At 46.9% G+C, this 26972-nt stretch overlaps 1 protein-coding gene across 7 annotated transcripts in view; it reads left to right on the top strand.

The window, feature by feature from the left end:
- The window catches only part of Epac (Exchange protein directly activated by cAMP), a 794549-nt gene that overhangs the window by 676649 nt on the left and 90928 nt on the right, over positions 1–26972 (top strand). For all 7 annotated transcript variants that reach the window (XM_050187979.3, XM_072286537.1, XM_050187981.3 and 4 more), the window contains one exon: positions 18279–18445. In XM_050187979.3, coding sequence (XP_050043936.1) covers positions 18279–18445 — 167 coding nt within the window. The remainder of the gene's footprint in view (positions 1–18278; positions 18446–26972) is intronic.

Below are 26972 nucleotides of genomic sequence, written 5' to 3' on the forward strand. Positions count from 1 at the left end.
TACGTAAGCGGTGAACAAACACGTACGGTACTGCCTTCACCGTGCGCTAAGAAAAGCAAAAGCCATTCCCTAGTTACTTGCTGTTGTGCTGTCATTCCCTTTCAGCGGTGATCGCTGGGCGGCAAACATTCAGCATGCGCTTGTCTTCTTCTTCGTTTCTTCTTGCGTCCTTGTTTTGTTGCGCTATACAGGTACCTTTCAGTGATTCAGCATGCACCTCTGTATCAAGGAGTCAGGTAAAACGCGCTCCTCGTCTTTAGCTCCTGCTCCAGTGCAGTGATAGACGTAACGCGGGGAAAGCGATTTCCTACAAGGCGAAGTTAGCGTCAATATGAAGTGCAACCCACATTTTGAACGAATCCGAAACTTTGAACAGCAACGCATAGCGCGCAGAGGATGAGGCAGTCAGTAATAGTAATAGTATATTCGTAATAGACAATAAGTAAGACAGCAATTACTGTCTCGTCCTCTGCGCGCTATTCGTTGCTATTCAAATCGCGCGCCAACAAGTCCAACAAGCTACGCTGCTGTATGAAACTTGTTTCCCCTAAGTACGGCAGTGACGACAGTCCACATCTCGTGTCTTGAACGAATCGAACAATTTGCGTCGGTAGATTGCGCTTCGCGGGACCTTTATTTTGTTCCCACTCCTTTCTCCTGTTGACTATACGCTGTCATTTAAAGAAAATCTTGCAAGGAAGCAGTATATTTGCTACCGGGACACAAAGGCCTAAACGCGGCTCAGCAAAAAAAAATTACGCGTGTCGTCGCGCATTGTACGGTACCATACATGCAAAGTAAGCAATGCCGCAATACCGTAAGTTTGCCGCGCATCAGTACGCCAAGCGAAGCCGCGATAACGAGAAATATATTATCTGCTCTTCGTTCTCCATTAACTCTAGAGGCAACAAATGAGGTTATAACTTGCCGTGGGACATAATTAGCAGCCTCGAAAGATTGAAGGTTGGTGGGCCTTGGACGAAAGACGTGCTAGCAATTGCTCTCGCTTTCTACATAAACCGTTTTTCTTTCCTTGTTTCCTTTTCTTGTGGCTGGCCGGATAAAGTGTGTAATGAAAAGTGTAGCTTCTCATTTTGCTTTGGCCGTAGAGACAGCGTCGTTAGCTCCTTTTGAACCCTGCTAGACTAATTACACTTATTTCACAAGCCACCTTAATTTTCTAATCTTCATTGTCGTTTAGCCGCGCGTTTCCCGTACCGTTCTGCTCGCCCACGCGTTCTTGTAGCGTTCTAACTGCATTAGTGTTGTACACGTAAGTCCGCACCGTTCGTAACGCCTGCGCAGTGTATCTGGTGGACCTATGCCAAGACTGTCGGCTTCGCAGGATACTTTTTTACCGTTGTTCCCGCGCAGCTGCTGTGGTTTAGCCCCCTTAATTATATGCACCCGAGTAGCGCTCCCGGTACAAAACGTACAGGAACAAAACACGTGTTAGTGACTTTGCGTAAGTAAAGAAACAGCAACAAAAGAGCGAGTCTGATAAATGAGCACACTGCGGTCATAGCGAACGGCAAGTCTGCGTGGAGTGTTCTCGAGAGTTTAATGGATCGGATCCTGAGAACACGATGCTTTGGGGGAACTGGGTAACATAGTGCGAACGACGAGGTTATTCATCTTGTTGCTTTGTCCTGCGCGGCTTATTCAGTGTTTGTTGTTTGCTTCTACAGGATCTCGACGAACCAAGAGATCCCAGCTATATATATATATATATATATATATATATATATATATATATATATATATATATATATATATATATATATATATATATATATATATATATATATATAGCACCGACGCATTTTTAGACCCTTTCTCCGGCATACGACCTGCACCTCTTTATGTTTCCTTTATTCCAGCGCAAATGGCCTCTTTGTTTCCGGTCGCTTTGCCGTACATATAGCTGCGCTTGTAGCTGCAGTCATAACATCGCGGCCTTTTCAAGCTACTGCATTAGGCTTCATAACGAGTTCAAGTGACGCGCTTCGTCGTTGAAGCTTTCTATGTTGGTGTGTGTCGGGGTTGCTTTTCTGCCTTTCTTTTTTCTGCGGAACAAAGTTTCGAGACAAAGCCTACTTTGCCGTGAACATCTGTGCGTAGCTCAAAACGTCCTCCGAAGTACGGTGAAGTTCTACGCACTGAATCTCCCACGACCGTCTTTTATATACGCCTACTCAGTGTAGTGAAGTGGCGCCAAAATTACGCCTGGATTTTGGCGCCAGCACTTCCTAGTCGCATCTGTGAAAGCAAACGCGCTTTAGTTTGCCACAATGGCTTAGGTCTAGCTAACTACTGGCCACGAACTTCATCCTGTACGTTGCGGAGCTTATTTCCTGTTCGTATGTTTTCTGTCTCTGCTGAAAGCGATACGGTGGAGAGGGGGCTTCTCCTTCTGCTCTGAATTCGAAACATTTTTATGAGGAGGAGGAGGAGGAGGAGGAGGGACAGGAGGAGATAGGCCACACGCCTCTCGCTCTGCAACTCTATGTAACGTCAGACAAAGCTCTCTGCAACCGCTATCGCTGTGTGCGTAAATGTCTGTAGCATCGCCAAATCATAAGGGACCAATAAACAAAAACACCAAGGACAACATAGGGGAAATTACTTGTAATTACTAATTGAAGAAATGATAGATTAATGGTAATGAAAGTGGATGAAAAAACAACTTGCTGCAGATAGAGAACGATCCTACGTCTTCGCATTACGCGTGCGATGCTCTAACCAGTTGAGCTACCGTGGCGCCGTTTTCCATCCACCTTTCTTGGGTTTCAACAGAACTGCTTGTTGGCTATAGTCGGTGCTTACTAAAAGACATGTTTTTTGCCGCAAGTTAAAACGCACAGAAAAAGAAGATGCGTGTTGTCTTAATGTGTCTTCTTTTTGTGTGTGTTTTAACTTGCGGCAGAAAACATGTCTGTTAGCTTTCTTGGGTATTTGTGTTTTACTACTGGAGCTAACCTTAGAAGTGTTAACCAGCGCCGCCACTCACAAAACTTGGCGGCAGATGTGGAACATCCTTTAATTAATTAAATGATGGTGTGTTACGTTCCAAAACCACTCTCTGATTATGACGCACGCCGTATTGGAGGACTCCGGAAATTTCGACCACCTGGGGTTCTTTCACGTGCACCTAAATTTAAGTACACGGGTGTTTTCGCATTTCGCCCCCATCGAAATGTGGCGGAACATCCTTTCTGCCGCAGGCGAAGCGATGTTCCACATCCGCCGCCACGGTTTGTGAGTGGTGGCGCTTGGTAACGCTGCCAGGGGTAGTTCTAGCAGTAAAACGTAAATACTCGTGGCGAAATACTCGCGGCACTGTTCCGTGGTAATGTCGTCTGCGCATTCCTTGCAGCAACCTCGTTTTCCGTCTCTCTTCGCATCTAGCCCACTATATGACAGAAACACGCCCCGCAGCCACTCTGCTGTTAGGATTGGCCTCGGCGAGTTTGGCTCTAGTGGGAGCCGCAGTAATGAACCCCAGAAGCGCACACACACGGTCCCTTGCGGTGCGCAGCTTTAGCGTTCGTTCCACGCGCTGTGTCGCCTCGGTTCACTGTAGTGGGTAATGGATGTCTCGACTCTATCATCGGGGAAAGGCCGCGTACTCTCTGCGTACCGCTTGGTCTTGCACGCACTTACACACGCACGCGGGCACGTGCTTAAAGCGCACTTGTGGACACCGCAACGCGATAGCCCTTGCGAACCCGGAACTGGGTGGTTGCGCTGTTCCTCTCCCGCTGCGGCCGCGACGTGTGGTTAGCGCTGCCGCTGACCGAGCGGCTTTGTTTACACGGTGCCGTTGCCATGCGCGTCCGCGGGAGCCTAATGGAGGACACGCAGCGCGGGTCGTGTTTCTCTTCGGTCGTTCTGTTTTCACTTTCCGTCTCTTTCTCCTCCTCCGACGGCGTTAGGGATGTAAGTGGTGACGTTTAGCGGTCTCGCTTACTTACGTTGCGTCTTCCGGTTTGTTTCTCCGGTCTCCTGTTGTGCTTCTGAGGTTATCTCGCTCGCGATGTACCTCTCCTTCTTCTCAGAAAAGGAGGATTGGGGGAGGGGGGAGAGAAGGGTCGGTTACTTTGACCTCCTTGCAGTGAAACGAGTGCGCACGAAGCCTGTGTTACGCGGAAATGGGGGGTGTTCCGAGTCTGCTCGTGCCAAATTGTGACTCTTTAAGTGGAAAGTATTGCCTCTCTTGTCGCTTCTGTGAATTTCTTAGATACGGCAGCACCAAAACTCCCTGACCCTTGGCGACGTCCCTGACGCGGAAGAAGAATGAATATGGACGACAAGCTACTTACAGTGTTTGCCGCTCGTTGCCTTTCAAATATTGATTTGACTTATGGTCTTGTGCTAGAGAGAACATTTAATGTCTTCGATAGTTAGATGCCAAAGCAAATCTTTCCGCATAAGCATGTGCGAAGATACGAGCCAGCTATATCGTGTGTGAAAGCACGAAGTATAAGAGGGCTCCGTATTTAGTGTATTGAGATGGAGGATATATTTGACGATAATTAAGCACTGAAATACTCCAGTTTCGAATTCTACGAGGTCTAGCTCGACGGATATCTATGACTTTTCAATGTCTTCATCATCGTCACGCCTCTATTATGCACACAGACACCGCTCCCTCGTCTAAGTCACTAATGTATCGTAGCGTGCGTAGTCACTATACTTCACCCGCGCCGGGGAGATGGGGCGAGTGCGAAGTAGATTAGTAAACATTGTCTTAATTCGTGTTATCTGCGTGTAGTTACATTCGTGAGGAATTACTTTGACGTTGCTAATTAAGCAATAGCACTCACTACGGCTTGGTCTCCTGCATTGTGGGACCACACATCGAATTGTAGGCGGCTTTCTTTTCTTTTTTTTCGGGGGGGGGGGGGGGTGTTAACTCGACGATAGGCCTTTCCCCCAAAGAGAATTACGACGCAGAAGAAAGTGAAAAAACGCACAACATTACACACACTTACGTTAGGGTTTCTACAAACTAGTAAACAAACAAACGAAAATTGCGGGCGTATATATAAAGTAAGAATGCACAATATATTCAAGAGACAGCTGACGGGGCTTCGCCGAATGGTTTGCAGGAAACAGAAGATGGGAATCTGTGTTGACAGTGTAGAAAACGCCGGCGACAGCGCGGCCGGACTGTTCGCGGTGAGGCGGCTGACCCAAAATCCGCACTCCCGCTCGTGCGATGAGGAACACCACGGTTGGAGTGAATAAAACAAAAACAAAGGCATACTGCTTCACGACGCAGAGGACAAGGTAGTTTATATAAAGACACATACGCCTACGCGCGAGGCACTGTAGTATTTCCGTCTGGTTACTCAAGTTGTGTCTGCAAACCTGCGAACTTGTTCCTGCATCTACCGATCAGATTTTCCGTTTCCTCGAGGTAGAAAATACGTCACCTGCAGTATTCCATTTCTTTTGCATTTTAGGGATTCCTTCCTGGTTTCCCTTGTGGCTGGTGAGCAAGTGCTGTCTACCCTTCAACCGTTCCACTACTACATGATCGAAGCAGCGCCGTGCTAAATTTAGCTCTCTTCAATCTCGCTGACTAAAGCTGCTCGAGCTTTGTCGACGCCCCGAAGGTACATCTATCACAACTCGTTTTCCTTCTGCGTCCCGAGAGATAGTTGGCAGGCTTTCTAGTAGGGTGGGCGCTGTCGTCTTTTCTGAGCCTGCGAGCACGCATCTCTGTAGAACGTTTGGCCAGAGGCGCTGTCTAACGTCCTTGTGCCAGTAAGAGAGAAAGAGCGAGCGAAAAGAAGAAACGAGAATCCAGATACACTTAAATCCATGATGAAACCACCCTACTGTGTCATTGTTCTGTTGTCTCTCTCTCTCTGTGTATGTTGAAAAATACAGCATTCTGTCTTGTAGTGGTTATTGACAATATGTTGGCGATTATGTTTCGTAGCATTATGAGGTTACTGAGGCCTTTCGGTACGTATACGACATTGCTCTGCAAAATATGCTTGGCTGTGCATACGCTTTGGCGGCGTTTACAATTCCTTGTTGCACGCCGCCTCTATAGTCGACAAGGCAGCATGCACAAGATAAGCAAAGGGAAGCGAACCAATCTACTCTCCTCACCCGGTTATCTACTTTCAGTGCGCCAGCCCTCTCCTCTGCTGCGCGCTCCTCGCCTCTCGTCAGCCAATTAGAAGAAGAAAACCTGTCGCGCTAGGCAATGTTATTCGCTTTGGAACCTCCCAAAAAGTAACCTCCCGCAAAGGAGGAGAGCGTTTTGTTGGGCTGTCGACACAACTTCCCGTGGTCATCCCGCGGAGCTGCGTCGGTGTGTACATGAATTTGACGTCAGGAGATCGGAATAAACTCAGAATCGAATAGCACTACATCAAAGTGCCCGACGTCTACCTACATGAGGGATCAAGTAATTCACTGATTATGTGTTGGGTACGGACCCTATAACGTAACACTATTTCAATCTGTTTTATTCCAATCTCATGGCGTCAAATTTACGGAAGCGCAGACGCAAGCATCGGGCGGTGACCCGCAGCGTTGTTTCAGCTCGCGTATGAGACGTTCCCCTTTGTATAGGAGGCCACTTTGTTCTTTGAAAGCGAATAGCATTAACTTACTTGACAGGTTTTGTTGCGAAAGCGTCATATGGCTTATTAAGCGCAATAGCCGGCGCCTGTCTGCAGCAGCGAAACGGTAGGTAAATTCCCATTGGCTGCGACGCCACATCACGAGAATGCCTCGACGGAACAGTGCGGTTGATAGAGAACACATTTATTTATTTATTTATTTATTTATTTATTTATTTATTTATTTATTTATTTATTTATTTAAATACTTTCAAGGCCCGATGGCACTACAGAAAGGAGTGGGTGAACATAAAAAAAAGAATTGTGCAAGAATTGTGCAAGACGTATTCAAGGTGGCGTTTCATGAATGGTGGTTTTGAAGGTGTCGGTAACCAGGATGGCTGCAACGGTGGCGGGACGGTGGTTCCAATCTTTGCTTGGGCTAGGGATGAATGCGTTGCTACAAAGTTTAGTACGTGAAGACGGCACACCAACTTTGAAACTGTGGTCAGAGCTAGATGATATGTATGACGGTTGGGTGATGAGCTGTTCTTTCAACAAGGGGTTGTTATGGTAGATTTTATGGAAGAGCGAAAGGCGGAAGCATCTACTGCGGAACGAACGACATGCTAGGCCATGTCGGCGCGCCAGGCATTGCGTGAGCGGAGAGGTGGTCGTCGCGACGCCACGTCACCCTCGCTCTCCGACGCCTGCGTTATCCGCGCATTGCCCGTGTTCTGAGTGCGCGTCGCTAAGGCCAAATCAAAACGCGCCAAGCGTCTCAATCCGCTCGCTTGCCGGCGAGGACTTTGTAACTCGAAGGCGTAACTCTCGCATTCACAACTCATAAGAACTACTTAGGTGTCCTAGTTTTTTTTTTAATCGAGTTGGCTGAGAAGATGCGAGGAGCATGTAGTGGTGGAGAGGGTTTCGGTCGGGCAAGCTTCTCGCGTGACCAGAGTCTTGAAGAGGGTAACGGATTCTGCATGACGGAAATATAGGGAATACAGGGAAATATAGCTGCGTCGCCGCCGAGCTGACGAGGCACGTGATGCCGAAAGAAGGACAGCAGGCGTCACGTGGCGGGCATCGGCGGCGTCAGCCTCAGTCGAAGTTGCGCCAGCACATGCGCCGCTCGCTGTCGCATCACTTTATTCTGGGATTTGCTGCGCGCTTGTACTTTCTTTTGCTCTGCTCGAAGGGCCGTTTCTATACGAAAAATGACTGTGGCTTAGCTAAGGTTAAGCCCAGGATGCGAAGCATACTAGCCTTTATTTTAGTTGTTGAACCACTGTTTAGCCTGGTGAACTGCTGTTGCTTGGCTATATTTGGTTCGGCTAGTAGAAGAAACAACTCATGCGTTACTCTGCTTCGCCTTCAAGAGTGGAACGCGACAGCGTTCCCGTCGACCCGCCAAGGGGTGTAAGACAATGGGCTACGGCGCAGCGACTACGCGCCCCGCATTGGACGCGGTGAGCGTCGAGCAACGCAGCGTTCGGCACGGCAACGAAATGTGCGCCTGAGCAAGCGACGCACGCCTGAGCCTTAGAAACAGCTAGTTTCTAAGGCAACACCGCATTCACTAGAGGCGCTTTTGTACCGCTTCGAAGCATCGTACTCGTGGCTCAGTGGTAGCGTCTCCGTCTCACACTCCGGAGACCCTGGTTCGATTCCCACCCAGCCCATCTTGCAAGAGTTGAGCCAAAGCCACCTAGAAAAAGCGCAGCTGCTTATATACCGCCGCGACGCCGCGAGCGACGGCGCGAGTTGGAGCCCCGTTTCTCCTCTGTCGTGACGTCACGGTGTCACGTGGTATTGAAGGCGACACCGCCGCGCCTGAGGAGCTGGGTTGAGCTCTAGTAATATGCTTCGCATAAAAAGCAGCTGTGAACTTCCGAGGTTACGTTACACAGACAGGGTTCAAATCACGGACCAGGAAAGAAATCTTACGCCGCGAATTTAGATGTGTACTGTCCCTCCACGATAAAACTTTGGAAATGCTTTCTTACGCAAAACGATAGCCGTCGCGTGAAGCGTCTGAAAACGCACCCCTTTGGCATTAGCGGTTCCTGCGATCGTGTTCCTGTCAACAAAACCAGGCGCCGGCTTTCGTAAATGCCAACTAGGACAAATATGGGCAGTTCTCGGTGCATTCGTAATCGCCGCGCTCCGTTTTATCATCGTTTAGGCAGCTACAAAAAGAACTGAACTGGACTTGCACTGGCGGGGAGAAATCGTATCTTCCCATTCGTTAGCTAGACAGATTCGCACTGTTTTGACTTTTTGAAAGAGAAAGAGGTGGTGGGGAGGGATAGACATATACTGACTCTAATGAGTCTGCGCTTTCAACCAAAGCAGTGCACAACCAACGCCTACTACAGCGAACCCTGTGTCGACGAGTGCCCGGCACCCTTTTCTTCCATACGCCGCGTCGCTGTCAACGGCGTCGAATCGCATCACGCTCCGTCAAATCATGTATATCGCCGCCAGTGAAATCGCTGTGGGCGACGTTTGTTTCGCCGTCGGCCCTTTCATCGACTGCACGGTCGCTCACAAGCGATGCGATCCGACGGGGCACACCAAACTTTATACAGCTTCACCTCGCCCACTTCCCTTTGATCGTCCCACTCCGAGCGTGGGCGTGAAGCAGAAGCTTCGCTCACCTCCCACCACCGTTCTCGGAAGCCGCGGCTGCTCGCCGTATACCAAGACTTCGACCGCCGCATCGCTGTGGTACAACGAGGGTTTGTGTCCTCATTTGCGCCCCCTGTCTGGCTCGATGGCCGAGGAGAATGTCGCGGGTCAACGGATCCGCGGGGATACGTTCGGATGACGCTGCGACCGAAGGACGGAAGGATGAGGAGGAGGAGGAGGAGGAGGAGGAGGAGGAGGAGAAACAGGCAGGAAGAGAGCTGCTGTGCGCGAGCACGGTGGCAGTCTGCATTTCCGCACGAAGCTGATCGTCTTTGCCACGACCGAACCGGAAGAAGAGTAGTTCTCGTATCTTTTGATCTCTCGAAACTGAGCCTGGAGGTGGACACTTCAATTTCGGGCTCGCATGCATTAGAGCTTCCGTCAAAGTTGCCTTCGGATCGTTTTGAAAAAGTACGCTGGCACAGCTTGAGCGACCGCTCCACGCCTTTGGTAAAACCAAAGAATTTCGGCCATAACTCCTTGCCTGAAAAGAAAGCTCGGCTCGGATTAGTGAAACAGGCAGACGTCTATGGCGTAGCAGGAGTGAAAAATGGGCTAGGTAAAAAAGGTACGTACACGCAGTAAAGGTTGTATGCGTGTATAGATATATACGGTACTCTACACGCGTGCACACACACACACACACACACACACACACACACACACACACACACACACACACACACACACACACACACACACACACACACACACACACACACACACACACACACACACACACACACACACACACACACACACACACACACACACACACACACACACACACACACACACACACACACACACACACACACACACACACACACACACACACACACACACACACACACACACACACACACACACACACACACACACACACACACACACACACACACACACACACACACACACACACACACACACACACACACACACACACACACACACACACACACACACACACACACACACACACACACACACACACACACACACACACACACACACACACACACACACACACACACACACACACACACACACACACACACACACACACACACACACACACACACACACACACACACACACACACACACACACACACACACACACACACACACACACACACACACACACACACACACACACACACACACACACACACACACACACACACACACACACACACACACACACACACACACACACACACACACACACACACACACACACACACACACACACATGGGTGTGTATGTGTGTGTGAAACAGAAGCTGCGTCTTGCTTCCTGAATACGAGTTTACGATTTCAAAAGTTCCCTTTGCTTGACCTTTGATTTCATATTGTAACTCAAATCTGCTTCCACCCTTTGTCATTCAGCTAAGCTTCCGGCATTATTCACAAAAAGATTTTTTTTTTCGTGGTCTTTGGCGATGCGCAAAGTGAAGCGAACAGGAAAGAAAAAATTCCATAGGTTTCTTTCGACTTGGGCTGCCTTTTTGTGACAGCTACGCTCGCGCCACGAATAGCAAACGAAGATTCATGCGGAAACAGCGAACTTCTTGATTGCTTTTTTTTTCTTCTTTCGCCGCTTGGCGTTCTCTCGCTTTGTTTTCGAGGCAAACTAAAGTGCGTACCGCCATAACATATTTCTTACGTTCTCTTAATCAGAAGTCAGCAGGAAGAGAAATGAAAAAAAAAAAAGAAAGAAGAACATGAATGCGTCGACTTTGGAAGAAAATGCCAAAGGCCGGGCGACTTCCATGAGATGCGACGTCAGGGATCCTGCATATGAGAGTGCAGTTGTTTTTATTCGTTGTGAATGTATACGTTGGCGTGGATCTGAGGACGCCGACAAGGTTGTTGCGTTTGGTAGTTTGGCGACTGGAGTGCGCGTGTTGCTTTTCGAGTTCCCCTTCCCTTCCTGCTCTCTCCCCTCGCAGCCCTCTACAAATAAAAAGAAAAGAAGAGACCCTTTCGATGCAGGTGGCCGTGCAGAGACATGGGATCAGCCTTGCGAGGCATTGTGCTGCCAATGTATGTGCCGTACTCTGTGATATAAGCAAATACTGCGGCATTGCATTATTATGTGATTAATTATTGTGGCAACCAGCTCTGGCATTGTGGTATAAGCAATGGGTGTAGTCGTTGATATAGACAGCCTATTAAACTTTGTGTGTTTCTAGCAAAGGGTAAAAATACGAAAAAGAAATAACATCAGGAGTGAAATGAGAATTAATTTTTTTTTATTCATCGTCAACGTCGCTGATCAGGCGGATATGTAGTCCTTCATTGGTGTTAGCTGCAAGAAATGCGAAGTTTGTCTACTGAAAGAGTCGGTGATTGCAATATCGTAGTCGTAGAAGGAAAGAAAAGAAAGAACAAATCGATGAAGTAAGAAAAGATATGACGGAGCTCTATCGAAACAGAATATCTGGCGAAAAAGAAAAAGATGGAGAGAATATAAAAAAAAAGGAATGTTGTAAGCATAGATATACAAGAGGATAGCACGCTACCCTGCCTCAATATGTGAATCAAATAGTTGATGTTACGTACTTCATTTACAAAATAAATATAGCCGCCACCTGTTCGGACGATTCCAGTTGGGGGGGGGGGGGGGGGGGGGGCGTAGATACTCTGTGCTTCAAATATGAAAAAGAAAGAGTGTATCTGTAGCAACTGGAAAAAATTGCACAAGTGTTGGGACGCCGCTCTCGATTTAGCTGTCTGCAAATATTGCGTGGGCGCGTACCATATTAGTTTCCCATCGGACCTGCGGGCAAAAAAAAAAAAAAAAGGAAATACTCCGTAGTAACGTCAGGATATTTTTTCGCTATGTACTGATGTGCCGCGCGGCCGCGTTATATTAGTCTGCCCGTGCGATACGCTATGTGGGAACTCAGTGGGTGCGGAAACAGATGCTAAAGATAAGGAAGCAGCACTGCGTCCATTGAGAATGTTGTGCTCAGAAGAGCAACGTAGGAAGGTCTATACCCACGCTGGAAAGAGGAGATAAGTGTGTCCGTTAAAGCAGCAGGACAAGAATAGCCCGGCGCCCTTACCGAGCCAGAAATAAGCTAATTTGAAGGGCAGTACATTATTTTTGTGATGATGGCCCAGGAGGTGGAGGAATAAAAAAGAGAAAGACAACCAGGTTAGACATTGCAATTACTCGTTGTCTACACTTTGTCGCGAAGAGCGTAAAAGAAACGAAGGCTGATTGAAGGAGAGACGAGATAAAAATAAAGGAGGAAAAAAAGGGCGATGAGCTAATTGCTTGCTGTGCGAAATGGGCTCATGTCTGACGCTGCGTAGTAATTTGTCGCGTAATTACGCGTATGGCGAACGAAAGTGGAAAACCGTGATATTGCTTTGGTGCCAGTGAAAATTTTGGCGACCTTGCGGGCGACATGCTCGACAATATACGCAATCTGCTAGTATGTTGTCTTTCAATGTCAATTCAGTTCACCATTATTTATAACAGCGATGCATGGAACCTGCACGTACCCTATATGGAGGTCGTTTGAACAAACGCCAGCGATCTTTCATTAGTGGCGCATTATTTTTAATCATTTTGTAGTGTTTATCTCAGCACCGTAAATGTGGAATCAAGAGTCCCACACTTGTCTCAAGCGTCCGCGTAGAACGATCACGTCCATTTCGTCCGCTGCTGAAGCGCTGATTGGCTGGGGGCGCCTTTCTCCTTTTGACGCCTACCCCAGCCCAGCCAATCAGTTCGTCAGCAGCAGCAGCAGCAGCAGACGAAATGGACATGTTGCACTAGATGGACACTTACAGAACAACCCCCCTCCCCTTCGCCTGGGTTAGAAACCAAACACCGGACATTTTTATTTATTTCCAGTGACAGCTAGTGTCCCGAATTGGCCATAAACCCCCCAGAAAGTGACAAAACGCAATGTGGAAGGACGAGGACTAAAGAAAACCATCGCTTTAATGCTACTACTGGCCGCTCACGAAGGTGGCCGCATTGAGCGATCCCCTTCGATGTGAAATCAGTGCCGTCGTCCCATTGCCTTCCAGGCCGCTAACGCGCGATCCGACGACGGAGGGTGTTGCTGCTGCAGCTGTTGTTGCCGTTCGGTCAACGCACGATGTGCCTCGTCGGGCTACCGCGCAGCTGGCGTTCTTATATGGCTGTTTCCGTTTTTCTCGTCACTCGCCTACTTTCACCCTCACCGAGTTGCCGCTCCGGTCCCCTCACGGGAACGTGGCTCCTCCCCTTTCACTTTTCCAAGATGGATGCCACTCCGTGTACGAGGCGACGCGCGTCTCGGCGCAGCCTTACAAGTACTCTGTTTGTCTCGGCGGGATTCCGCAGGAGCTGCGGAATTAGCTGGAAACCGCCAGAAATCCGGCCGCGTATTCTCGTTTCCCGTGCGACGTTGCCTAATACGAAGACGCGCTGTCGTGGCACGCCTTACCGTTTGTTCGTCGCTTCGCCGTGTTTTGTTTAGCCAGAAGACACACATTCGATTTCTTCATTTACCTCTGTCTTTAGTCGAGTTGTATCGCTGAATTTTCTTCTTTTTCCGTCTCCCGCGTTTCTGAGTGCAAGCAAAGCTGATCCTTACCATTATACTCATCGTTATACCGCTGAAGCCCTCTGCGTGACGCAAGCCTTGTCCCTACGTTTTCCAAACGCAACTGTCCTTGCATCGACCGCATCAGCAGTACTTCACCGAATGGTTTCACCATCTCAAGTTCTCTTTCCCTGGGAGCACGTACTGTATTCAACCGAATCTTTTATGAGGTACAGTGCGACACCTGTACTCAGGCAATACTGTATTAATACGATTATAATATTTTGGAAAGTTTACGCACTTTTCGGTATGATGTCCGTTTCTAACTTCTATCGCACCAACTTGGGGCACTGGGTATACGTGTCATTGGATATGTGCCGCTCTTTTTCGCCAACTTGGGTCCTGGGACTTGGTGCCACTGAGCATTTCAGTGAACCCCCCTACCCAACCCCACCCCCCCCCCACCCGCCTCCGAAAAAAATAAATTAAAGAATAAAGAAAAGGCAAGCACCAGAGAGACGCCCAGCCTACCCACATTAATTCATTAACGGTCTAATTAACACCTTAGAAGCTGTACGGCATCGTTCCGTTTGTTTTATTCTTAACAATTACCAGCGCACAGCAAGCGTAACTAGCATGAAACTTGCTCTCAATATATATCCCCTCACTAAACGCAGAAAAATCGCTCGCCTTTGATTGTTCCATAAAATATACCCTTTATTCCCATGCTCAAAAATCACGCTATATCGAACTAGCCTCTTCTGTACGCTTGGACCATCGTCATAAAGGGAACATCCCATCCCACCGAACGTCTACCTATGGTAACTTGTTTCATCAAAAAGAAAGAAGAAAGAAAGAAAGAAAGAGAAAAAATCCTAGGAATGGAATCACCTTCCACTAGTCTGCATTACTAACACCGACGACTTCCGTAAGGCACTTACTAACGTTATCTAGTATACATTGACTTTAATATATTTACACGTGTAGAGTGGCTCTGTTTTCATCTGACTAGTAGTGTTCATAAATTATTTCCATTGTACTACCTACCTAATCTACAAGCAGTATACTTTGTATAATGATTTAGCTCTATCAATACGTGCTTATCTTCTCACTCTAACTTTCATTATGTATACCGCGCATTTATATTTCGTCTGCATTACCCGTCTGTATAATAATGTGCCCGTATATTTAGGTATGCTTATTGTGTCGTTCTAACTTGCGTTATTTTCATATTGGACTATGCACTGTTATCTGATTGTGTTTTCTTTTTTTTGTATAGTTATCTATATCTATTAGCCCCTCCCCTCTGTAATGCTTCATGTAAGCCCTGAGGGTGCAGTAAATAAATATAAATAAATAAAAATAACTCGCCAAGTTCTTTAGTAAGCACAGTACGCTTGCACATAATCACAGTTCTGGCTCCGTCTTGTCACTTCCGTTATTATGATCATCACAATGATCGTCGTAACATACGGAACCCAAGTATTAAAGGGAAAATCAGACATCAACCCATTGGGTGGATGTCTGATTTTCCCTTTATTAATTGCTTCTCTCCACCTTGCGGGTTTCTGCAGAACTACTATGTCGAACCCAGGTATTGTTTTTAACGTGTTCTCCGCATGATCTCTTTCTTATACACGCGGAATTCACGAAGGGTCCGCTTCTTAAGAACTTGCTGCGCACTTCGCGCGGGGAGCACCGGCTACGTGGTACGTTCTCCGTTTGCACTCAGAGGCGTGTCCCAGTCTTCAAACTCGCGTTAAGGCAAAAAGAGCAACTAAATGCGGCAGCGATGGTTTTAATGGATGCACGCCCACATAACGGGCCGAAAGCACGCAATATGCAAGCTATTTGGCGTCGCCGTAGATGCGGGCACCGAGGATACTTGCGCCTATATTGTCGGCGCGCTGTAAAAGCCATTAGCGTCTCGATGCTATTCCGGGCACCTGGATGTTATCGGAGCTGCCGGACATCAGCGTCAACGTCGTTTGCAAAGTTTTTTTTTTTTGTATATATATTTTTTTAATGCGGGTTGTCGTGCGCAGTCTGCGTGTCCCCAAAGTACTGAGAACGACGGTCTGTGCTCGAAAGCTCACAGCGACGACCGTTTCGGGCCGGAAATGCATTGCTGAAGTCGGAAGCCTTGCGTCGCTCAAGCGTGTGGGGCAGCTGGTCGTTTGTCTTCCATTTCGCGCTGCGAGCATTTTGACTCCGTGTGTAATACCTATATCGCCACCTATAGGCCATCGATTGATTTATTTTTCCGCGAACTACTTTTTATCCGTTACGGTGCTAGTTTAATCACGCGCAGAGCAGCGTCGTTAAGTACAATACATGGTGGCATGCGCGGCGTAAGGGGAACTCTTGCCCACAATCCGTCGACCGTTCGTGTGTACCTGGATTATTCGTCTGCATGTGATAGAAGTGAATTTTTAACGGAAACTGAACTCATACTCCGGGGCTGTACTATCTGCTTCAAACGGAAACAGCTGACCTTGCTTAAATAGTGGAGTGGAGTTTGAGGCATTGGAATTGCTCTATTTATTTTATTGTTCAAGGGGAGGGAATGGCTCCTCTGCGGTGGAAGAGGGGACTTTGTCGTGCTTCGTTTGGTTCGCTCGATCCGAGGACTTGTATCTTGGCCGAGGTGTCGGAATCGGTCGACGAGTTGTCCCGTGTGTTGAGGCTGCAGTCTGGTCAGGAGAGGGATTAAATTCTACGGTTGCGACATAATTAACTAGGAACTTAGTTATTCAGAAGATTTGAATCAATCATCTAGTTTATTCTTTATTTATCATTTAATATTGCAGTGATCGAGAAACATACACCGATGCCCGACGCAGTTAATTACGAATTGCCTATATAAGGATCATTCCCACAACTTCATTGCAAAAAAAGAAAGAAAGAAAAAAAAGAAAGAGAAAGAAGCACTTTCTGTGTGAAACAGGTGCTAAATTATGCGAAATGCGTGCTGCTGAGGGCGACCAGTGAATAATGTATTCAGATGATAAAAGACAAACGACAGTATATTCACAAAGCAGAACGCTCAGAAACGCACTGTTAAGAATGTGTCGAAGCTTTGTCGCATGTTTTCATCGAGGTAATGAGTCCATTTCCTTCGGCGTATTCATTATTAGTTATCTGCAGTCGCTGTCTACACGTCATAATGAAAGAAATGAGTTTCTTTAACCCGACTCACCGCGGAGACTGTATTTTTCGTTGGGCGCTATCGGACACATTTCCACTATTGCTGGACGTAGCACTCAGGGCGACGTGTTGTTGTAGCGTCGGAGATCTTCTCACTGATGACGACAAATAATATATATGCGACGTGAAAATAGCACTGATTGCAGGCGTGCCGTTTGTTTGATCACGTTCACTTACGATGGCTTCGCCAACTGACCTGCAGCGAGAAGTGTTATCACGGTTCCGAAAATAAACAGAAAACCGGAGCTAAGTTCACTACTACAGGAAAGATTAAACAACACGGGCGATGTGGTCATCTTTCTGTGGTCCTCCAGGTGACAGTGTTCTTGTTTTGTTGTTGGTGTTGTTTTCGGAGTGTTGTTCAACCAACTGCCACTACTTCTCGCTGTTGTACATGACATTACTCAACGTGATCGATAGACAATATTGCCGAATTTCTCGCACTGTAAACTGTTTTTCTTACATGGCTGTCACAGCGCCACTAAACACAAGGAGGAGGAGGCTGTTGCAGCCGTGAACGTATAGCAGATTGCCCAGGGCCACGATTTTCTAGCGATGCCTTTTTTTTTCGGTTCCATTCCTTTTCGCACTCCGTCAGTAGTCAGAGGGGCACTCCTATCGCGCTATCAATGCTGTCAGCCGGCCGTGAGCTGTGGATTATAAAAGTGATGTGAAATCGAGCGGTAGGTATCGCTAAAGAATCGTCCCTCCGTCCTCCATAGTGTTTCATATTTGCGTTCTTATTCCTCTGTTCCCGTCCCTAAACTGTAAACTAATTTACACCCTTAAGGGTGCACGAGGGTGTAATTAGGTCTACAGTTCACACCCTCAAACCCGTAGCAGTGCATGTAGCTGCGCGGGTTATGCACGGACTTACACCTTTGTGAACCTGTAAGCGTGTCGATTAGTTCGCAGTATGGACTGTGCCTTATACATACGAATCACTTATGAACCCTTAAGAGTGTCAATTAGTTTACAGTGTGCACTGTGCTTTATACATACGAATCACTACCAAGCACGCGGCCAACGCGCCTGTGTGCCGCTTCCGCATTTTTCTTTTCTTCTTTTTGCTCCCAGACCTAGCAAGCGTCCCTCCTCGAGTTCTGCGCGGTCATCCCGTAATTTCAAGTGGGCGCTCGATCGGTTATTTATTATTTTCTTTACGGCGTACAGCTCGTCTGTGCGGCGTCGAAATGGTCGACGCAGCCCGCCGTGTAACGTCCTCCTCCTCGCCACCCGCAGGTTCCACACGGCGGCGCGAGAGCCGGGCGCAGTCGAACGGCACGCTGCGCACCATCCCGCCTCCTGCGCCGGCGAAGACGCCCGCGGCCGAACCAGCGCCGCTGCCCTCGCGGCACCCGCCGTCGCCCACCGAGCCGTTTCACACCAACCGGCTGCTCGTGTCACAGGTGAGAGAGAGAGGGAGAGAAATGGAGATAGATAGATAGATAGATAGATAGATAGATAGATAGATAGATAGATAGATAGATAGATAGATAGATAGATAGATAGATAAAGAGAGAAAGAACGGGATAGATAGATAGATAGATAGATAGATAGATAGATAGATAGATAGATAGATAGATAGATAGATAGATAGATAGATAGATAGATAGATAGATAGATAGAGAGAGAGAGACCCCGCACGTTTAGCGCAGACGGAAGGAAGCGTAATGGCAAATGGCCCGCGAAACGCGCGACAACAAAGCGAAAAATAAAAATATACCGGACACACGAACGCGCACTCCCAATTTGAAAGCACTAATGAAAGCGGACGCGTGCCCTCTTTTCTGCACGGCGCCGTGGCCGGGTGACTTCGCTGCTTTCGTTAACGAAGTTCGCGTTTCGATTGAGAGTCTGTCCGATCCTTTTTTTCCGTTGTCGCGTGTCTTTTGCGCCACTTAACAGTTCTGAAGGGAAACCAATCAGCCTCGTTTTCTATCTTATTGTGGAAGAGAGCGCTGGTGGTTTTGCTACGACGAGTGGTTCGATTTGTGACTCGTCTGGTGGGGTTTAAAGCCTCAAAGTATTAGCGCACTGGCTATCATGCAACCCCGCATGTAACGGGGAACTCCGGATTAATTTTGACCACCTCTTAAAGGGCACACAAAGCACTCCGAACGAGCGTGCTTGGGGATAACGGTTAGGTACCGCTTAAGCATATATGTACGCCAGAAACGTCGCACAAAATAATAAATAAGATAAAGAATCCACGCACGCCATCGCGCGCGCACGTACATGCAAAGTAGGGGGAAGAAAATCCCTTTGGCCTCGACACTTCGAATTTCGGGCACCAGCTATGGAATGTCATGGATTTTCAGTTCCTCCTAGGTGCTTGTTTAAAGGTGCTAATAATATGTGATCGTTAAACTGTGATTCGAAAGTACACAAAGACCGGGGATATAGCAGTTTTGGAGAACGGTTCCTGCAGGGAAAACAGCATAAATGCGTACTGAGAAATCTGTGACCTCACTCTCGCATTAGCAGCGCCGTGATAGCGCGAAACTCAAGAATATTATTGGCCCCATCCGATCTTCCTCTAATTGTCAGCGGGTTATTTTTCTTTTTATTTAATGCAAGTAAATCGTAAAAGAATTTCAAAACAGCGCCTTACCTGCCTAAACTTACCCAGTGCTTATCTAAAGCGTTAAAATTAAAAAAGAAAAAGAAGCTTTGTGGTCTTGCTTTCCGGGCTTGGGGAAGAGTACGATCTCGTTATGTGGTATGCCTTAATGAAAAGCGCCGGATTAGTTATCACCACGTGGTTTTCACTTAAGTCATACAACAGCGCTTTTGCATGTCGCTCCCCTCGAAATGCAGCCGCCGGTGGCGGAATCCTAGCCGCGACCCCGAACTGCGCAAGCAGATGCCCTACCACTAAGCTGCCGCGGCGAATATCTACAGTGTATCTGTATCGCTTATCATAATTGAAGGCGGGATGGAGATTAAGGAAAAGAGTAGCTGTCTGTGAAAGAGAAGGAAACGGGATCCTATCTGCCGAGGAAGTAGCTTTTCGGGGATAACGTATGTGGGATTCGTGAACAGAAAATAAAAGAAGTGTTTTTTCTTTCGCATATATAAGGATGATCACTGGTCGAACCACGTGAGCAAAAAAAAAAAAAAAAGGCAATTACATTTAGGCCTAATTTTCTTTCTTCTTCTAAGGTTCGCAACAGTCGCCACCGTTCACTTGGCGTATTAACTCTGAAACTCGCTCACGCGCAAAAGACTGCAATAGGCGCAACAGAGCTAGCGAGGTAGAAATATATTAACTCTCGTCGTAACGCAACACCTCGGCGAAAGATAGCCTCGCATAGCGTCGTTTATTATTTGCTCTGTCTCAATTTCCTTCACGGCTGGACGGTGTGCGAGTAGCCTTGCTGACGGCCTTCTTTCATTTTTCATTATTTTACATCACAGACTCCCTGCCCCCTGCACTATAGTAATAAATAATGATGCCTTTTACCTCTTCACCGAAATTCGCGTGGGCCCATTTAGCTATATCTTTTTCTTTAGCCGAAGCCCCACTTCAGCGTGGGCAGTATCGAAAATATCTGCATTAACGAAGCTGTCTCATTCAGGCAGGAAGTATAGAAAAGTATAGTGCTTCTCACGGAGCACTTCTGAACATATTTTTTTTTTTTTTAAACCGCGGTACGTCGAAGCAAGTAATTTGCATCGACGAACATCGTGGGAAGTGCTTGCCGGCGCCTTTGCTAATTTCAGTTTATTTTTTTTTTTAGCTTCAAGGCATCGCAGAAACTTGCTTTAATCTGAATTGGTCTTCCAGACTGTTTTTCGTTATTTCGCTCCATGTACGTATTTTCTCGTAGCAGGTAATGAAGAACGATGTGCTGTTGGCTGTCTAAGATGCTACAGTGCAGATGTTATCGTTTACGTAAAAAGAAAAGTGTATGTTTATAATGTTGTTTTAGTAAACGACAAGATCTATTTTCTTAGCATGCTAATTGTGCCCACCAAAATGAAAGCTATAGCGTAACATTCACTTCGTATTGGACAAAACATTCACGAATGTTGTTTAGATTACAACTAGAGCAGTGCTTGACTTCAACGAACTGAGGGAGCATTTCTCTCAGGTAATTAAATTCTAAGATAGATGGCATTCATCAGTCAGGTAAAAGAGAAGTCCTCGAAATATAAGCAAATCTTTTATGGCCTTAGTTGTGGTGCCGTCTTAATTTATCAGGGGTATCAAGAGTCGCGCAGACATCGTGTGGTCATAGCGTCGATGTGGTGTGGGTGAAAATGTCAGGGACTACCTGGGAGATTCTGCTGCTGCAGCGCTTCTCCACGAGTGCCCAAAGATGCACAACGTCTTTGTTGTTGCTGCACGGAATAGAAATAAGAGGAGCATTGAACAGAAATTCTGCTCAAAGCGAACATGATACGAAGTTAACGACAGCAGAGCTCGCCTTGCTTATGCTCTTCTGTATGGCTTGTCTGTTAGACCCGGTCGTCTGTACGTCGATGTTCCACCAATCAATTCCAGCAAGAAACGCTTCTGGGATTCATATCTTTGTATCTAGGATTCACATCCGCTGAAGACTATCTTTCAAGTCACGCCACCTAACCTGGCCCGCCATACTCTATTTGCCCGCCCCTCATGCGATGTCCCCTTTCTGGGATCATTGAGGCATAGTAAATAAATAAATAAATAAATAAATTGTAAGGAAGAAGAAGTGCGCCGTGCCGAGCTCCGCATAAATAAATAAATAAATAAATAAATGAATGAATGAATGCATAAATGCATAAATAAATAAATAAATAAATAAATAAATAAATAAATAATCTTAGTTGTTTATCTACCTCATGTCTGCAAGAAGTATCGAATATGCCAGATTGAAAAGGTTCGTAGTAAGGGTTAGGGGCAAACACTTTAACCTCCTGAGGTTTGCAGATGACATTACTTCTTCGCTAAGCTAAACTGGAGATGGTTCGCTACGAACTAATGAGGACGTGGACTGGGAAAATCTAAGGGTAGGTTAGAAGATATTCCGAGCAAAAATGTGGTACTATTCATTAGTCCGGTGGGAAACGCGAACTTGCGATTGCTTTAGTCGGAATTCTTAAGCAGGAAAAGAGGTATGTAAAACAGACACGGTGAAACCAGATCAATAGAAAGTAAAAAAAAAAAAAGAAAACGCAGAGAACTTGAAATTTGTGGGAGTGAATTTTGCAGACACTCCTATGTATCGTCAAAGGAAGAATTCTGACGAAAAAAGTGCATAATCACTGTGTTCTATCGGCGTTACGCAAATAGAACGAGAATTGGAAAGCAGGGCAAAAAAGCTTTGACGTAAGCCAAAGAAAACGAAGCGACAAATTTAAGGAGTGTAATGATATAGGCGTAACGTTAAAAGAAGAAAATGAGAGAATATGTTTATAGGAATTAAGCGTGGATAAGTGATATTTTCGTTGATAGCAACGCCAAGATATGGAGTTGGGCCGGATGTATATACATGGTGACCCAGCTAACTTTAGCCAAAGGTTAAAAATATGCGAATGCCACGTAGATGGACAGAACCAAGGTGATGTTGTTTGCCGTCGCTTGGAGATGCTCAAATTATCTTTTTTTCATTCCTCCTAATTAGATCGTTAGTCGTAATTAATCAAGCTTTTCAAATATTATAATTAGATGAAAAATGTCAAATTGTAAAATTGTAGAGCTACATGAAAAGCTCCCGATACAGCTTTCTGTTGCTGAATACGTGTCACATAAAAGTGTTTTTCCGAGCGTGAAAGAAGTCCGCAAACGCACGCAAAATTGTCGCGAGACTGGCCGCTCGAGGCACTTTGCATGTATTCACGGGCTTCTTTCCCGCTCGGAGAAAGTTTTATGTAGCACGTATTGAGACAACAGAAAGCTGAATCGGGAGTTTTTCATGTCGCTCTACAATTTTCTCATTGACACTTTCCAACTAACTATAATATTCGGGAAATTCATTAATTAATCAGTTAATGAGTTGTATAGTTAACTAAGTAATTAGGACTAATTATGTAAATAGGTCGAATGAATAAGAAATAGTATCTCTAAGCGACGGCAAACAACCTTACCTTGGCTCTGTCCAGCTACGTGGCATTCGCATATATTTAAACTCTGGCTAAAGTTAGCTGGGACACCCTGTATAAGGCGTATAAACGGTGACCCGTGGTCTAGTAAAGTAACATAATGGATTCTAATGGAAGGGAAACGCGATCGAGGGTTGCAATTGACAATATGGAGTTATCAAATTTGCGTTGAAACAGATAAGTTTGGTTTACGCAGTGCATGCCGCCTCTCCTGGGAGAGGCCTTTTACCAGTAGCGGAGTTGATGATGATGACGGCAATTATTATTATGCGTCGGAGGCAGCCACTTAACCAACATGGAGTTCCCAAAAAATATTGTGACGTGGAAGTGATGAGAGGCGGGCATGGACAGGCACATGAATCTCAAGGAAAAGTTTTTATTGGGCAACACTTGGCCCAGTAAGCCCCCCCCCCCCCCAAAAAAAAAAAAAAAATACAACTTAAGGGCTGAGAGAGCGGCTAGCACGATGTAGCAGTCGTGGAATGGAATGACGCAGGTTACAGACAACCTTTATCGTTTTACCTTGCCAACGCGCATGCTACAGAAAGTGACGGTACTGGCGACAATATCGAGAACTTGGCACCAGCGTAACGTAAAATCTTACAGGATTGGGCCGTCTTTACCGCAAGCGACTCCAAAAGCGCGGACGCGAAAGGAATATGATACTGTAGGCGTACGTCGTGCGGGCGTGCGTCCTGCAAGCGGATCCGGGACATCGTAACAACGACAACGCTGCGTAAAGCAAATAGAAACACTCAAAACAATATTAAGATGTAATATTCTTTGCAGAAGAACGCAAACTTGAGCGCGTGTTTGCTAAAAGCTAATTCAACCAAGACAAACGGGGTCGAAGAAAGATGGAAATTTGAATATTCAGACTAACCAGTCAACGAACATGTGGATTCTCAGTCCGGAAGTCAACGTTAGGGCGACTGTTACTCGCCAAGTGCAACAGCTGCTTTCCACGACAGGGCTTACGTAGTTGTCTGTACCTTCAGTGTAAAGAGCACAAGCAAGTGGGAAGGCATGAGATGAGGTCGAACAATTCCTCCTGCCCTACATAGCCCTCGCCTTACTCTGACTCCTGAACCCGTTGGTCACCGAATGCCCTAAATTCGTTGCATCGCTACTTGAGGAAGGCATATGGCCTGTGCGACAGACTCGAACAAGTGTGGCGTATTGAATCACGTTTTTGTGCACACTTTTTCTATCCTGATGTGACTAGCACAAGAGTGGACACGGGACACGAAAAAGCGACAAGGACAAGCGCAAAAGTTAATATACCAACAAAAGCAATATACCAACTAGCCCGGACTCACACCCTACTTCTTCTATCATCTTTCCTTCCTGTTAGCCCTTTCCTCAGGGCAGATTAGCCGTCTTGTGTTTACACTAGAAAACCTACCTGTCTTTCCCTCTCTTTTTCCTCATTCTTCTCTTTCCTATTCGCTTGGGCATTTGCCCTTGATGGAGATGGAGTTATTGTATATAGGTGAAATTAAATATAGTCGCTTGTATGCGTGAAGCTTGCCGTGGAAAGCAGCTGTCGAAGACGCGTTCGCTTGTCGAAGCGTTGCCTCTGGCTGAACATTCCCTGGTTCGGCGGCTAATCGATCTAATAGCTAATTGACACAAAACTGCCGGTAGGATGAGCTTTGAGAACACCGAAGTTGCCGTCATCGATCAGTCCACTGTAAATTAAATGCGCTCACTGCGCCGACTGCACCGGAGCTTCCGTGTACTGTCGTTATATTCTTACGATTGTAACAATGCCGTGAACTATACCATTTGCGTCACGGGACGCCCACTACGGTGAAGCCAAAAGATAACACGAACGAAGCGAAGTACGGTGCAACAATGAAGTGCCATTAGAAAACGATTTCGATTTTTTCATTAGAGATGAGGCAAGTGAGTGCTTATCCGAGCGAACAGTCATTACGGCTCCCTGACGAGCAGAGAGGATCTTGCATTTTCAGATGTACCCAGTGAGCAATGAGCTCATTAGTTGATTCATTAGGGATATAATTACCGGCCGTATTAACTGACGTTGTAGGAGATAAAAAAAAAAGACATCGTTATTAAGTACGATCCTCGCAAAGCGCACTGCGGTTGCGCAGCTTTCTTTTTTTTTTTCTTCTGTAATTTAACTTGCGCGTGCGTGTTTGTCCTACACCATAGGCGTGCATATGATGAAACACATTACATGGTATTCAGCGCTGCGCCGGCGCTTCAACAAACACCGAGTATTCGTTTAGAGTTACTGTTCTCGAACTTTGCACCGAGAAGCGCCCTCGCTTGTGTTGGCCCTTATTTAACGCTATAGTCCAGTGTGAATTGGCAAACACAGCTAACGACTGTATAGTCGCAGCGCGTCTCCTAAAGTTCACAGATATTAACTGACCATCCTTCTCGGCTTGGCGCCTTCGTACGTCAGCCATTGCGAGGAATACTTAGTGCCCAGATTTTTCACAGTTTACCGCAAAGAATGCCCAATAATACTGCCGGCTTCACCCTCGGAAATGGATCGGTAAATTTGGCAGGAAGAACAGAGGTTACTGTTTGCCAATATACTGGAGCCGCGCCCCGGACAGCGCTTTTGCTGTATGCAGCTATTGGTATACTGCATTCTGCCAGACAACCGCACTACAATACAAGCACACTGAAAGGACAGATACCCGCCGTGGTTGCTTAGTGGCTATGGTGTTGGGCTGCTGGGCACGAGGTCGCGGCATCGAATCCCGGCCACGGCGACCGTATTTCGATGGAGGCGAGATGCGAAAACACCCGTGTACTTAGATTTAGGAGCACGGTAAAGAACCCCTAGTGGTCGAAATTTCCGGAGTCCCCCAATACAGCAAGCCTCATAATCAGGAAGTGATTTTGGCACGTGAAACCCCATCACTTTTTTTTTTAAATGAAAGGACATACGTGGACGACGCTCAATCCTTGCATCTTTTCATTGTGCATCTATTGTGCGTTGGCCCACGAGAATAGATTGTCATTGTGTTAAACAATCATTCTTTCAAGAGAATTGCTATTAAACGAAGCAGGATTGCTGATAAACGTACACTAGAACTCACCGGTATATGTTTGGTCCGCACGAAACGTTCTTTAAATTTTAACACACACACACAGATAGAGAGAGAAAGAGAATGAAGGAGAGTGCGAAAAATGCATCCCCAAGCCCGTACTCAAAAACGGACTCTTTACATTTTTTAGTATGCAGGAGCGCGAACACGTTGTTTCTCGAAAAATTGTCGGACGTAAACAGGGGCAGGGGCAAAGAAAGTTTGTTGATGTCGCGAGCGCCACCGGCATTCTCGCGCAATCTCTTCTGCGATTTGTACAATGACGAGCGGCCATCACATCGGCCTTCCTCACAGTATATACGTCCTCGGCCAGGTGGATTACTCGCAGCGCGTGGGCCGCGTTCCGCAAACCGCCGTGCCGCACACAGTGTATAGTTTGCACGAAGAAGGGGGAAATGAGGAACCGAGTCTCTTGCACCCAAATGTCCGCACGCAGGGCCCGTGCTCGCGGAAGAGCGGGCTTATCGATTCTGGACCCGATCCAGCCACTGAATTGCCCGTCGGGCGCAGATTTTTCCCGTCTCACTGAAAGCAGCGCGCGGGAGTGAACACTCCCCGTCGAGGGATCGGGACGCAAACAATGTCCCTACCGTGCCTTCACCGCTTTGTCCAGCGACGAGGTACATAATACCGCCGACGCGTTAATCATAGGCGTGCGCGTACTGGTTCGCAAAATAAAAGCGCACGCTTCGAGGACCGTGTAAATAACGTCGGGCCAGTTACAAGAGAGGGTGAAGAACATATAAAGAAATGACGG

This window comes from Dermacentor andersoni, chromosome 2 (genome assembly GCF_023375885.2).
Source record: "Dermacentor andersoni chromosome 2, qqDerAnde1_hic_scaffold, whole genome shotgun sequence".
NCBI classification, from domain to species: Eukaryota; Metazoa; Arthropoda; class Arachnida; order Ixodida; family Ixodidae; genus Dermacentor; species Dermacentor andersoni.